This window comes from Vipera ursinii, assembly GCF_947247035.1.
Source record: "Vipera ursinii genome assembly, chromosome: 2".
NCBI classification, from domain to species: domain Eukaryota; kingdom Metazoa; phylum Chordata; class Lepidosauria; order Squamata; family Viperidae; genus Vipera; species Vipera ursinii.
Window position 1 is genome coordinate 84839540 of NC_139513.1, and position 15210 is coordinate 84854749.

Below are 15210 nucleotides of genomic sequence, written 5' to 3' on the forward strand. Positions count from 1 at the left end.
TAAAGCTGATGATTTTTTTTTGTTCCTACGTTGTTTCTTATGTGTAAGAACTGAACTGTAGGGACAGCTTTTAAAATGAACTTATAAAACCTGTGACCATTTTGTAACGGATGAATATTTAGAAATACATTAGTGGAAGGAAGGAATGTTGGACTTCTTGGCTGTCATTTGGTAATTGCTTTGTATTTTCAGAAATGAATAAGAGGCTCATATTAGAAATGTTAATTACAACTTAAAGGTGGGCCTGTGGTTGCAGCTAATTTTATTTTCACTAGCTTTCCATAATTTATTATCAAAAGTTGGAAATACTAAGAAGGAAAACTAGTTGGACTGTAATGTAGTCTTCAACCAAACAACGCCTGTATTCATGGACATTCATGGAGTACTGTACACAGAAATATAATTTGCTTTAATACTGGCACAAGGAGATGGAAGAATTCAGTTATAACAGCGAAGAAGTTGCCATTGGCTGACTGTGGGACAGATCACAGACGGCTTATTTGCAAGTTCCAAATTAATTATTATTATTATAATTATTATAATCCCATTTATATCCCGCCCTTCTCTGAAGACTCAGGGCGGCTTACAATTTAAGCACAAACCAATGTGCTTAGCAATAGCCTTCATTCTAATTGCTGCAGTATAATTTGAACTTATACCAACATTTTCAAAAACATCAGTTACTTTCTCTTAGCCCAACCCACCTCATGAGATGATGGTTGTGGGGAGGAGGAAGGTGTGTTGGACATGTTCCTCATCTTGAGTTATTTGTAAAAATAGGCAGGGTACAAACAAATGAAAGTAGAACAGAAGAATCAGTAAAGATTTTAATCAGCAAATCTGGAGAAGACACACTGGCCAATAAAATTAGAAGAGATTCATCTATATACCAATATCGAAGAAAGGAAAATGAACAAAGTGTGCAAATTATCATACAATATAATACAATAATTTCCCATGCTAGCCAAATAGGATCATTCAATGCAGATTAGTGGTCTGTATAGAAAGGGAAATGCCAGATGTTCAAGCTGGCTTTAGAATGTGGAATCTCCAGCTAGTGTCCTATCACAGCAAAAAAATGGGACAGACCTTACTCCCCCATAGTCCCTGAAGCCTTATTTGACCATTCCCAAGAAAATTCAGCCAGTCTGTTGAGATTCTCTTAAATAGGCATTGCAACAATAAAGAAATAATTTTGATTGACTCATGGTGTGGGCTGACAGTTGCTGATGCATGCTGGATAACCGAAGAGGCCAAAAAATGTCAGAATTAAATATGATTTGTTGATTGTACAAAGGCCATGTGTAATGATATGGTAGGCTAGTGATGGCGAACCTTTTAGAGACCGAGTGCCCAAACTGCAACCCAAAACCCACTTATTTATTGCAAAGTACCAGGGGCGCATCATCATTGTGGTGCCCTCGGGGGGAGCAGGGAGGCTCCGCTTAGTGCCGTCTCTGGCACGCAAAAACCGGGACGCAAAAATGGGCCACTGCTGCAAGGTGCAAAAGCAGCCGCTGCGGAGCCACGGAGTGCAGATACAAGGCGCTGCACCACGCAAGAATGGGGCAGGACTAGTGAGTGTCACGCAGGCACTAGCCCTTCCCATTTGCAGCGCGTACATGCTCGTGGCCCCGTGTGTGCACACACACATGTAAAATGCTTCCCCCTCCCTTTTCTTCCAGTCTGCCAATCAACAATGATTGGTGACCTCTGTTCTACCACCTCTACTCGAGCTTGCTAGTGACCACTTTGCCTCTTTTGTGTTGCGCGGGGCTCCTGCTGTGGGTGGCGGTGGCGGCCTGATGGACCTGCTGCTGGTGGCAGCGGCGTGCATGCCAACAGAGAGGGCTCTGAGTGCCACCTCTGGCACACGTGCCATAGGTTTGCCACCACTGTGGTAGGTCATGTCAAGGTATGGAATGTGCTTTGGGAAAATTGGTATCCAAGAACATCTTATTCTCCTCACGCAAAACTTATATACAGGATAGGAAGTTATAGTCCACATGGTGGGACATGATAGAACAAAGCAGCTCACAAGAAATCAAGCTGCATAGATGTCCCCATATTTGTTAAATCTCTATGTTCAGTATATATTGAGAGAGTATGGATTGGAAGTAGATGAGTTTTAAAATTGGAGGTAGAAACATCTATAACTTGTGATGTACTGATATTCAGCTGAAAATGCAAATGCCCTGAAATCTCTTGTACTGTTGTAACTTCAAACTGTCAATAAATGAATGGTTGTAAGTCGACGATTACAGGTAGTCCTCAGCTTACAACCACAATGGAGCCCAAAGTTTATGTTGCTAATTGAGAAATTTGTTAAGTGAGTTTTGCCCCATTTGCCATATTAAGTGAATCACTGCAGTTGTTAAATTAGTAACATCGCTGTTAAGTGAATCTGGTTTCCCCATTGACCTTGCTTGTCAAAAGGTCGCAAAAGGGGATCACGTGACCTCAGGACGCGGCAGCCATTATAAATGTGAGTCAGCTGTCAAACATTCGAATGTAAATCACATGACATGGGAATGTTACAATGGTTGTAAGTGTGAAAACCAGTCATAAGTCACTTTTTTCAGTGGTGGTGTAACTTTGAATGGTCACTAAGCAAACTGTTGTAAGTTGAAGACTACTTGTACTCTGAATAAATATAGGATACTGATGTAAATTCACTTGCTTCCCTAAAGTTTTTACCATAGATAATTGAGTATAGTAATTCAGTTCAGGAAATGGGCTATCCATGTTTATTGACTAGCTATATCTATGTTTTAACTAATTCATTACAGAGTGGCCCTTTTGTTTTGTGAAACCAGGATTAAGCCATCTTACATGTGAAAGGTGTTATTGTGTGAAAAATGGAGGGAAAACTTTCTTCCAGATTGTGATTTACTATGTCTCTTTAATGGCCAGTGCAGCTTCCTACAGAGAAATGCAAATGGGTATTTGGTAAATTACAAAAAGATATTTTAGAAAATTAAATTTTGCTTTGCAATTACTGGGTACAATAAGTAATATATACCCACTTGATGGATAATTGTTTTTATTCCTCTAACTCATGACAAAATGTTTCTGTATTTTGGTAGATTATCACACAGAATGTTACTCCATTCTGGTTCAATAACTAATCCTAATTATAACAATGCGTACTTTCTAAGGAGAAAGTAGAGTTGTACAGTCTTTTCTTGTATATAATATTCACCTTGAGAGCCATGGGATTGCATAATTAACATTATCAAACAATAATATGAAACAGTGATCTATTTTTAAATTTCATTTGGACCATACATTGAAATGCAAATGTTCTGCTACTTGTTGATTTTGAACATGAAACGTTGAATTCTGAGGGCAAATATATTGCTATAATCTTACAAGAAGTGTTCTGATGCTGTGTGGATCATCCTGGAAAAATTCTGAATTTGAAATGCCCTCAGTTCTTAAGTTTGAAACATTTCTGGGATGACTGAAACAGCACTGGAACTCTTAGTAAAGTCCCAAACAAATGCCCTAAACTACAAACAAGGAGTTTGATTTTGGAATGAGGTGCTTGTAGCTCAATTTTTTTCAAATGGGAAATGTATTACATGCTACTGAATTTAGTTTTATTTGTGAGTACAGTAATGTATATAGGACTACACTGTTAAGGGATTAAGTACTCAAATGCTTTTGTGTATTTTGCAGATTAATAGCTGAGATACTGATCAAGTTCTGCCCTTCTTCAATGAGGAACTACAGGCTGATCTTCTGCCATAACCTTAAGCAACCATAAATGACAAAAGAATGCTCAGTCAGTAAAGGTAGCTGGCAGAGAAAGTATTTTGTGAACATAGGTGTTTAAGTGCTGTGAGGTAGGTGTTCTCAACTATTATTATTTTCTTAAGATATTCTTAAGCTGTATCGATTTCAAAGGTTCTGCTTTATAAAAATGCAACATAATGGAGAACATTCTTCAATAGTGTGGTAAATACACTGTGATCTGTAACTCTGGGTAGTCTGCACATAATTTCATATGTAAAGCTTTCCCCCCCTAGAATTCTCATATTGTAAAGTCCATATTGGCTAGAATATACATTCAAATTTAGTTTTTTTGTATTTAAGATACTACCGGTACTTATTTATCAAAATTATCCTTATGAAGATCCAGTTTTCCTCCTTATTTTTTAAAATGCCAGTAAATGTTTGTAAAAGGATGAAATTTGGAAAAAGTAGTCCTTTGTACTATTCAAAAGGCATAGACCTAAACTGGTTGATAATTGATGCCCAGAATTGTACATTCTGATTTTTAAATAATTTTTGGAAACAGTTCAAAGGACAACAAGAAGTATTTTGTGGGTTGCATGTAGCAATGAAGCTGCTGTATATGGTCATCCTGAGATCTATTAAGCAGTATGTGATAAAAATTATAAATATAATCAATCAGTTTATAATGTGCTGAAAGTTAGTGAAAAGTGGTTTGTTTCAGAATATTAGGCAGCTGTATTTTAAAATTACATTCCAACCTTTTAAGTGTTTAGAACAATAGAGACACATTTGATTTAGATCCTGAAATTACAAGACAAACTGAGTTGAATAATTGGAGCTCCCTTTTACTCTGAGTTGTTTCTCCTAAAGTTTGGGGAAATCTTTCACGTGGTGTGGCCTGTGATAGTAGCAGGCTGATAAAAAGTGAGAGTAGTCTTCTTCAAATTGACCCTTGGGGATCCCATTGATTTTTTTTTAGAGGGGGAGTGGGCAAATTATCAGACATTATTATTTCACCAAGTGTTTTGTTTGTTTTCTCTCTATTCCTGGAAATGTATTCATATATTTTATTTGGATTTTTATTTAATTTTTGTTTTAAGTACTGTATGTGCTGGTTGTCTTGGATAATTTTGTAGCAAAAAAGCAGAATTTTTACTGTAACAAAACCTGTATATCTTTAGAATCTTCTGTATAATTGTAATTGTGTTCAACATTTTCTAGCTTTTATTACATGTCCACCAAGCATGATAAAATTTCTTATTGTTAGTTATTCTAGGTTGTTTTTCTAGTGCAGCAGTGATAGATCACTTTATAAAAAATTATCTTTAGGACTATAACAGTAGTATAAATTTCAGTCCTTTCAATCACATTTTGTGCATGTGTATATTATTACCATAGTTTTTAACCCATTTTATCATATATTTTTTGCTTCTGTTCAGAAGAAGTTCAATAAAAGTTTATACATTTTATCAATAACGTTCCTCATTTCTATACAATCTCATTTCAAACTCAATCTTATATTGTTCAAAACCAAAAGTTCTTTTATCTACTTTTAATCTTTTTAATAACTGCACATATAAAAATCATTGACGTGAATATCCTTTTATTATCAGTTCGTCTACATTCTTCTTGACGAAATTCTAAATTCAGAGTAAGTCTTGGTCTTATCTCATCCTAAAGCATGATAGAAGCTTGAACAGTCATAAGAAAGCAGTTACTTATAATAATCTTCTACCACTTTGATTTGTAATTGTCAAGAATTTTTAATAATAAAAAAAAACTAACCTGAAGGCAAGTTAAGCCTTATCCAGGAAATAAAACAGCTAGCCAAATTTTGGCATTAATTCTGGGTTACCTAGCTTCTAGTGTAAATTTGCCTGGCAGCCAGCATCTAAAGAAATCATCACTTTGAGATGGTGTTTATTACTAGAGACAGTTCTAATCCTTTTTCAGGTAATAAATTTCTGTGGGAAGCAGTGCATTACACTGAAATCTATAATTTATTTTCAGAAAGACACTTTGACATTGGGCTGCATAAAGATATGAGGAAGAGCTCCTCCCCTTCTTTGAGTAATTGCAACTCTGTTCTTACTAATAAAATATTTGGAATTCCACTTGATGAACTGCAGCAGGAAGGGCAACCAGGCAGTGAAGTTCCATTCATAGTCCGCCATGTCGTGGACTATATTGAGGAACATGGTATGTATTTTCGTCCTGTGCCTTAGTGATAAAATTAAAAACTTGGAAATATAGATACTTTTCATGTATTCTTCTTGGGAAGTTATGAATGCAGTTCTCTACTAGGCTTTATAACAGTGAATGTCATCCTAACTGTCCTCTGTACCACTCCTATAATCTAAGAAACATCTGTACAGGTAGTCCTTGGCTTGCAACCATAATTGGGAATGGAATTTCCACCTTAAGTTGTTGTGGTCATAACTCAAGTTGGAACTGATTTTATGACAGTTTTTAAGTGAATCACTACAGTTATTAAGTGAATTGGTTTCCCAATAGGTGTTGCTTTGCTGGAAATTAGGGGAAAAAATAGAAATTGTGATCACATGACCACAGAACATTGTAATTGATCATAATTCTGAGCTGGTTACTAAGTGCCTGAATTGTGATCACATGACTGGAGTGGAGGTGCAATGGTCATAATTGTGAGTGCAGAGGTTATAAGTCATTTTTTTCTGACATAATTTCAAAAGATTGTTAAATGAATGGTTGTAAATTGAGGATTATATATAATGGGACAAATTCTTCCATTTCTTTATACTCACTAAATCTGCTGTTGTGGGTTGAGGACGTTGTGGAGAGAATTTGGAGGAAAGAACAAGAGAAAGTTCCAGTACACAAATAAAATCTCATGGGAGAAACTACTAGAACATTTTATTTTTACGTGTGTGTAAAATGTTTGAGAACTATTTTAAGTTGAAACTTCAATAAATGCCCTAAGCGCATCCTATTTTGAGCACAAAACAAATGTTAGTTGACATTTTAACAGTTCAGGTAGTCCTCACTTAATGACTGATTTCTTAGTGACTGCTGGAAGTTATAATAGACCTCCCAGAACCACTTATAACCTGGTTTTGAACTTCCGATGACCGCACCCACATAAACACACAGTCTGGCAACCGCCTCACATTTACATCCATTTTGCAGTGTCTCATGGTCTCTCAACTGCAATTTTGGGCTTTTTTTTGCCAGTTTCTAGCATTTACTTCATGTTTCCAGCAAAAAAAATGCCCATTGGGAAAAACACACTTATTTAACAACTTTGGTGTTTACTTAATGACCCCACTATCCACTTAACAACTGTGCCATTTGTTTGACTGCCACAGAAGTCATAAAATTAGACACAGTCATGCAATGACACACTTAATGACTGCCATATCTTGCAACCATGATTCTTGCCTCAATTACAGTCTTAAGTCTAGAGCTAACTGTACTTCAAGCAAGAAACAAGCTCTTTTGAGCATGTAATGTTCCATTTCACAACCTTTAAACAGTTTTCAGCCTATTTTCCATTCAAAAGAGTAGTTCACACTTGAAATGGGAAGTTTTATGGGTTTCACTGTTAAACGATAAATGTTTTGCACACTGCTCCAATATTTTTGTTGATGTTTGTAAATGTTTCTTTACGTGGCAGGATTGGCTAGGGTCATCTTTTTTGCCTGTTTTTGTGACATTCATTGGTAAGAAATGAATATATTTTCATTTTAAAAGGGAATATTGTTTTTTCATTCTATTTGAAGGAGGTCTAGAGCAAGAAGGACTTTTTCAAGTCAACGGAAATGCAGAAACAGTGGAGTGGCTTCGGCAAAGATATGATAATGGAGAAGACGTCGACCTGGTTAAAGAAGCAGATGTACCTTCTGCTATTAGTCTTCTTAGATATTTTCTTCAAGAACTTCCAGAACCAGTTATTCCTGGCACTCTTCATATGCATTTGATACAACTGCCTCAAGGTATTGGAATGACTTCAATATATGTGGGGGAAAAAACTGTTTAGAAATAGTTATTTGGAAATTTAAAATGCCTGAAATTGTTTCCCTCTGTAACATTCCAAATGTGTATCCAGATCACTGGGAACCTTGGTTTTATATTGATAAAATAGAAGCTATATGTAGTGGAAATAGCACTAGTCTACTAATATACACTTTTCCCACTTTTAGGCCTGTTTAATAATTCTTTATGTAAATAGAACATTTATTAGGGTCACATTGTAATACCTATGCACCTCTTCACACACATAAATCCACACTATGTTACTGATGATTTATTTGGTTTGAAGATCTGTTAATTTTATATCCATTTGATATATAGAGATAGGTTTTGGCCCTATCTTTATATCTGAAAAAACTAAAAAAATGAAATTTTCTTAATAAATGCTGACATACCTATTTTTATATGATCCCTTCTCAGAAATTTGAAAACAATCTAATATAAAAGCTGGGCGGTTGACCTTTCCAAGAATATGTGTTGGATGGACTGAGTGAAGTCCATGTGTGTCAAAATATCCTTGCATTTTATTTCTTGCGGTTTAACTATATCTAAATTACATGAACATTTGAACAAATGGAACCACAAATAAATTTAGATATTTTGAAAGTTTAGATATTTTGAAAACGTTTTGAAAGATAGCTTCAGTTGATACTTCATATTTCTTTATTTAAGCATCAGAAACATTCTTAAATTCTTTTCTCTATTTAATAGAAAAATATTCTGAATGTATGCACCTATATCAGTGATGGCGAACCTTTTAGAGACCAAGTGCCCAAACTGCAACTCAAAACCCTCTTATGTATCGTTGGGTGTCGGGTGGGCGTGGCCCATTGGGTGGGGTGGCTGCTGTGGTAACGGCAGACTGGGTGCGACTAAAAAATTCAATTAATCAATCCCAACTTTGCGAGATCTTTTTTTTCCTGCGAGAAGTTGAAATTGATTGATTGACCTTTTTTTTTAAAAAGCGAACAGGTTTTATGATACCCAGCTGAAGTCCTAGGACTGGGGCAATGGTGTGCGTTCCCACAGAGAGGGCTCTGCGTGCCACTTTGGTTCGCCACCACTGACCTATATACTTCAGTTTCTTCTATTGAGTGTTTGGCAGTCAAACTACATTTTTCTTAATATTGATAAAATAGATTTAGAGGTGACTGTCATATCTTGGTACATAGCTAGATATAGGTTGGCAAGGCAAGCAACGTGCCCTTGTGAACCTGCTGTTCAGAAATGTCAAGGGCAACTATATGTTAAAGGTTTGAGGCACTCATTTCAGGCCTCTTTCTAGGTCCTCTGAGTATTTGTTTCAGCAACGATTCTGACATACCTTTTCTGGGCATATACTTGTGTGTTCAGATAACTGGGAAGGCATTAAAGCAGCTTCTCAAAAAGGTTGACACAGACCTGCATAACAAGGGTCTAATAAAGAGCTAAACTTGAACAGCTGAGCAATGTGCATGAATTCACTGAACCATTATAAATAAACAGAATCAGAATATAGCTCTTGATTGCCGCATGTACTATATTTAAATAATAGTTGTTTTTATCCAATGTTTTGTTTAGTTTTCAGTCTAATAATACCTTTTTCAAAGCCAATCTGATATGTTTGTGATACATATTTTCCAAAAGAAATGAATAACTTAATAACTTGGTATCTGTGTGTTCTCCTGGTGTTTTGGTTTTGCTTAATATGAATGTATAGAATACAGTCAGGTTTTCTGTCAGCAAGTCTTCTATACTTCTATACATACTGTAGAAGTAGTAACAGCTTCAGATGTTAATTCCTGGTATAAAATGACTGCAATACTAGGGAGAGAACGGGAATTTTTATTGCATATTAAAATATATTTTGTTTTCATATCTATTACTTTAGATAATTTAAATCCATCTGACAAAGATAAAGATAACATAAAACTAACAAATAGCTATACAACAAAGTAGAGATGATAGGAAAGGATTGCTAAAATTTGCAGAAAATGAGGTGAAAAATGTTCAATTACTGAAAACTTTTTTTTACTTAAAAGTAACATATTTAAAATGGAATTGAACAATTCTACATGAAACTTCATACTGGTATTTGAATTGAAATTTATCCAATGTGGAATAGTGCATTAAAATTTATTGAAAATATCTATCACATTTTGCAGATTATAATGAAGATGAATTTGGAAGAAAATTAAGATTCCTCTTGCAACAGCTTCCACCTGTGAATTACAGTTTATTAAAGTTTCTGTGTAGATTTTTAGCTAATGTAGCATCACATCATGAAGAGATTTGGTCTGCAACTTCATTGGCTGCAGTTTTTGGTCCTGATGTCTTTCAGTAAGATATTGTTCCCCTCCCCTAATGAAACTTTAGAGTAAAAGTGTATTTAAGAAATTTCTCCTGTAATCTATTAAGTAGCTTATTTTACCTTCCTTATTTCTATCCATTTAGCAAATTCTATTAAATATTATCATGTAAAATTATATGACTCTTAAATCTAGCTTTTCTATTAAAAATAGTATAAGTTTTTTTCTTTTGCTAAATTACTTTAAATTAACAAAACTCAATTTTTGTATAAATATTGGATCTGCCTATTACTTACTCTTTCAAATGTAATCCCACAATTATATTAAATGCTTAGAACACATAGTAAATAATTTTCTGATTAATATGATGAATAGACCTCATTGCTCCTAATTTCAGAAAGGCAAAAATGAACTCAAGCAGTGGCTCTGTTTGCTAGACAAACCAAAATGGTAATTTCTTGTAGATGATGCTCTTAGAAGGTTGTCTAGCTTTAGGAGGAAAATGGTATGTATTAAAATATACATTTTAACCTTTAACTCTAGTAACCCTGGAGTAGGAAATAGTAACAACATTTGATAAAATAATGTTAAAAAACATGAATTTAGTTTTGGACATTCTTAAAGCATTTACACAGATGTGGAGGATCTGAAAGAGCAAGAACTTGTTAGCAGAATAATGGCAGGACTGCTAGAGAATTATGATGAACTCTTTGAAAATGAAGAGGAAGATTTCTCATCCAATGATTTAAGTTCAGTAACTGAGCAGGTAAGAAACTAATGCATTTTTGGATAGATAAAATATTTGTAATATGTAAAAATAGACATCTTTTGCTGTATAATGTGTTTATAAATTCTAGTTTAGGTTTCATTTATGTTCCCAACTTTTCTTTTACCATATGGAGAAGATACTTAAACTAGCTGCAGTTATTACCTATTTTAATCAATTACTAAACAAAACCAGTTCTCATGGGGGAATCTTAACGCTAACCTATGGTTTCATTAGATGTGGACAAGTCTAGCCTTGTCATTGTACTCTTCATACCTGTCTTCTCTTTGCAACATGAGGAAAAGTATGTTGCATTTTCTCATAGTGTACATGTTCAAATACAATATGTCCATTAATGTGCAGTGCCATGATTTAAATTGTTGATATTTAAACTTAAGACAAAAGCATGGTTTAACAAAAAGAGCTTTGTTCAGTTCATTCATCTGGCAGTAATAATTACAGCATGCTCCAGTTATATCTATGTAGTTTATTTAAGTCACCTGATAGGGGAGATGGATGGCATAAAAATTTAATAAGTATAATAAGTAAATATAATAAGTAAAATATCTTTCTTTGCAAGTACAGTGTGAAAAATAGTTATGCAAACCAATTCATTTAATGTTACTATTGAACATCTCTGTCTCCTGGGAAAATGAGCACAAAAACTAGTAAGAAGCAAGAAAAATACATTTGCACAGAATCAGTGTGTCCAAGCAGACTTTGAAAATAGACGACAAACCTGTTGGTGCAATTTGAACACCAGTTTAGTCTATTGCATCTGTGTTAGAGTGAGATTTCATTGAATTGCTTTTAGAAATAAGAAGAGCAGAGATTTCAGTATTATTAAGCTAGAGAACACTGCTACTCTTCCTGACATTATGTCCACTTTATTTGAAGAAGGTCCACATTAAATCTTTTATCTTGTGGCTTTCTTCAAGGAATAGATGTCTCTGGTTTTTTCTTCTTCTTGTCTATATATCATATGCATTACCACTGGCTTACGAGTCCAGGGCTTCATTGGTACATGTTTTCTTTGTTAAGTTGAGATCCAAAGCATAGGTATCAATAAAGTTTGATCCACTTTATTTATGAACGTACTCTTTCCCTCCAGTGTGTGGAATCTTAATAACTTGTTTTATCTGAGAAAATGAGGTCTTGATGTTACTTCTTTTTTTAAGATAAATGATTTGTTGGATGAAGATGATATAAAGCTTGAGCAGTCTGAAGAACTGCCAGAAGAAGAGGAAGAGGAAGAAAACACAGAGGATCCAAAATATAGGGAAGATACAGAGCCTCAAGATATGATGGAGAGCATCCTGGAGTCATGTAGTGTTTCAGCCTCAACAAGGTATCAGCAAAGATACTAAAGATGGTATTAGTAGGCAGTACACTAGTATGCTTCAATACTATATGTGCTTCTCTTTTTAGTGCTGGATTTTAGGATTTTAGTTATGCAAAATTTTGGAAACAACTTTCCAACCTTTCTGTCACAGAAGTCAGATTTAGACACAGTAATGTAGTCAAATTGACACTAAGCTCTCAGACCTGAGTTTCCTTCATCTATTTTATTTATTTTATTTTTATTACATTTATATCCTGCCCTTCTCTGAAGACTCAGGGCGGCTTACAAGCTTAGCAGTAGCCTTCATTCTATGTATATGCCTGCTTGTTAGGGCTTTCACACACACCCCAAGCGGCATTATTACAAAGTCAGCTTAATTGCCCCCAACAATCTGGGTCCTCACTTTACCTACCTCGGAAGGATGGAAGGCTGAGTCAACCTTGAGCCTGGTGGGATGCGAACCTGCACTAATTGCAGGCAGCTGGTGTTACTTAAGGAGGCATTAGCCCACTGCTCCACCAAGGCTCTTATATGCAATGAGTGATTCTCTGATACTGCAATACAGAGTTTAAAATAGTTGCATTTTGAATTCTGGACTCATGACATGGCTGTGGCTTGGGGGGCACTTTTTTCAGTGCCATTGTCACTAAGTGAACTGTTGTAAGTCGAGGACTACTTGTACTTTCATCCCTTTTTTCCTTTTTTTTTTGTTTATCAAGTTTTTGACACCATGCTAGTTGACTGGTGGTACTCGGATGTTGCCATATCCTAAAAGTGGTACAATGGGTGAAAAGGTTGAAAAGCCCTGCCGAAATGGACACAAGGCTTTTGAATAATAATAATAAAAAAATCAGTAGTAGAACCCCATTTAAAATTATCTTTTTTAAGACTGCAATGTAGGCAAATAACATTTGTATTATTACCGCCTGCATGTTTTGAATATAGCAGCCTGAATATAGCAGTCAACTAATTTGTTATGATCCAAAAAAATAGGAAATAATACTTTTTATTTATTCTTTTTATATATTAAATGTCTGTGCTGCTCATCTCTCTAATACAGTGATTCCGGGCAGCTTACAATATAATAAGTTAAAAAGTGCTAAACAATTAAAATTAGAATAAAAAGATTAAAAGTTAAGAACCAAGATGATAATGAAAACCTTCTCTACCCTGTCAGCCACCCCCAATGTAGCAGACCCCTAACAGAGTTTTTAGACTCTTTCAGAAGGTCAGGAGTGTGAGGGTAGATCTCACCTCTGATGGGAGAATATTCTAGAAGGGGGAGCACAGTGTAATTTTACAATATCATGTAAAAAGAGGAAAGGGAGTACATAGGGTGATGTCCAGTTATTTTTAATAATTATTTCTGATTATTTCATAAGGGTTAGTTTGAGAGACCACATTAAAAGCATACGTAAAAACAGTATTCATTTTCTTGTCATACACGTACACAATGATTAACTCAGGATTTAATCTTTTCATTGCATATAATTTTTAACTGAGGGCACAGTGGAAGCCCACACAAAGCTAGCCATATTTTTATAGTTACTTCATTGCCAATATGTTATGTACTGAAGACAAATTGTCTAGATAATATTTGACATTTGTGTGCCAGCTTTGTATTAACTTTTAGATGTTGATGCTATGAATGTCTTCAGCTCGGTTTCATAAATTGAATAGTTCTATCTTATAAATTGCAGGATTAATTAATATCTTGCAATAATAACTAACACTATAGAGAACTGGAATTGTCTCTAACGATTAGGAGACTGTAGGCTAAAACATGAAGAATGGTTTCAGGAATTTGATATGTCAAGTTTAATGAAAATAAGGTCTAGGGGTGACATGATAGCAATATTCCAATATCTAAGGGGCTGCTGGCAATGGATGCCTGCAGTCCTAACAATATTTACTAGTAAATATTTCCCCAAGTACTGAGATGTGTGATATATTTTTGCCAGGGGAGTATTGCCAAAGAGGCTGTAAACTCAAAACATCTGGAGGGCGGTAGGTTGAGGAAGGCTAACGAGCTACTGAACTAAATTTGGGGCAAGAGAGTCAGGTTGTAAGATGATTATTTTCATTGCAATGGCTAACATGAGCTACCGTATCTGCATGAACTTAGCAGAAATAACCCTCACAGCAGCGTTGGACCAGGATTAGATGAATTATCATATTAAGCAGGCTTTTAGAAAGGGCCACAAATAAAATTGAGGGGGGAAACCAATGTACAGACTGCCTCTAAAATGTTTCTTGGTTCAAAACGTGTTGGTTTCTTTTACCACATGATAAAGGAGTCTGATTTTGTTAACTAATATTGAATAACACCAAAAGATAGAAAGCCTACGCCTTCTGTGATACTTTTACTGTATAATAATCATCTGTTGATGATTATTAGTTACTTTCATAGTTGGATAAACCAGTTTTATTGCAGTTTGAGCTGAATCTCCCATTCTTTGGCTGCATTAAGGACTTATATAAACTAAGATATGGAATAATTGTGAAATTAGAATGAAATTTATATATTTCACATTTTTCTGTGATGATTTAAGATTGCAAATCTGTTCAGATGCCCTTATGATCCACTATCTTGTATCCAGGAGTTGTAAAATCAAAAGCCTGTTAGAAGTAAAATGTTGATTGGGCAGCTTACTGTCAGTAGTGACCTCATGTTGCAGTCTTTTCTATGTAGACTGCAGGACATAGTGCAGTAGTACTTCAGTGCTATCTTAGACGGAACTACTTAAATTAAGCAAGCTGAATAGCCAAGAGAGACTGCTGATGTGTTTAGTTTTTTCCAATGAGGTGTTTTCATATGAAATGTTCATTTGGAATAGGAAAAGTAATGAAAATGGCTTTCAAAGTTCTACTACATAGGTAAGCTAACTTAAAAGGGTTGTATGCTAAAACTGAAATAACTTGCTCTGGAAAATATGCTCTGCTATAAACTGCTATTTCCCTACAGTCATATAATCTATGATATTTAAGGATAATAAACCTCCTCATGTATTCCTAATTGTTTATTAAAATTATAATGCTTATGAATTTTGACAGATTGTGACAACATA

At 35.0% G+C, this 15210-nt stretch overlaps 1 protein-coding gene across 2 annotated transcripts in view; it reads left to right on the forward strand.

Annotated features, from left to right (window-relative positions):
- The window catches only part of FAM13B (family with sequence similarity 13 member B), a 72410-nt gene that overhangs the window by 8584 nt on the left and 48616 nt on the right, over nucleotides 1-15210 (forward strand). For both annotated transcript variants that reach the window (XM_083351732.1, XM_083351733.1), the window contains exons 2-7: nucleotides 3682-3848; nucleotides 5752-5940; nucleotides 7497-7709; nucleotides 9891-10065; nucleotides 10659-10800; nucleotides 11979-12148. In XM_083351732.1, coding sequence (XP_083207858.1) covers nucleotides 5784-5940; nucleotides 7497-7709; nucleotides 9891-10065; nucleotides 10659-10800; nucleotides 11979-12148 — 857 coding nt within the window. In that variant the 5' untranslated portion in view covers nucleotides 3682-3848; nucleotides 5752-5783. The remainder of the gene's footprint in view (nucleotides 1-3681; nucleotides 3849-5751; nucleotides 5941-7496; nucleotides 7710-9890; nucleotides 10066-10658; nucleotides 10801-11978; nucleotides 12149-15210) is intronic.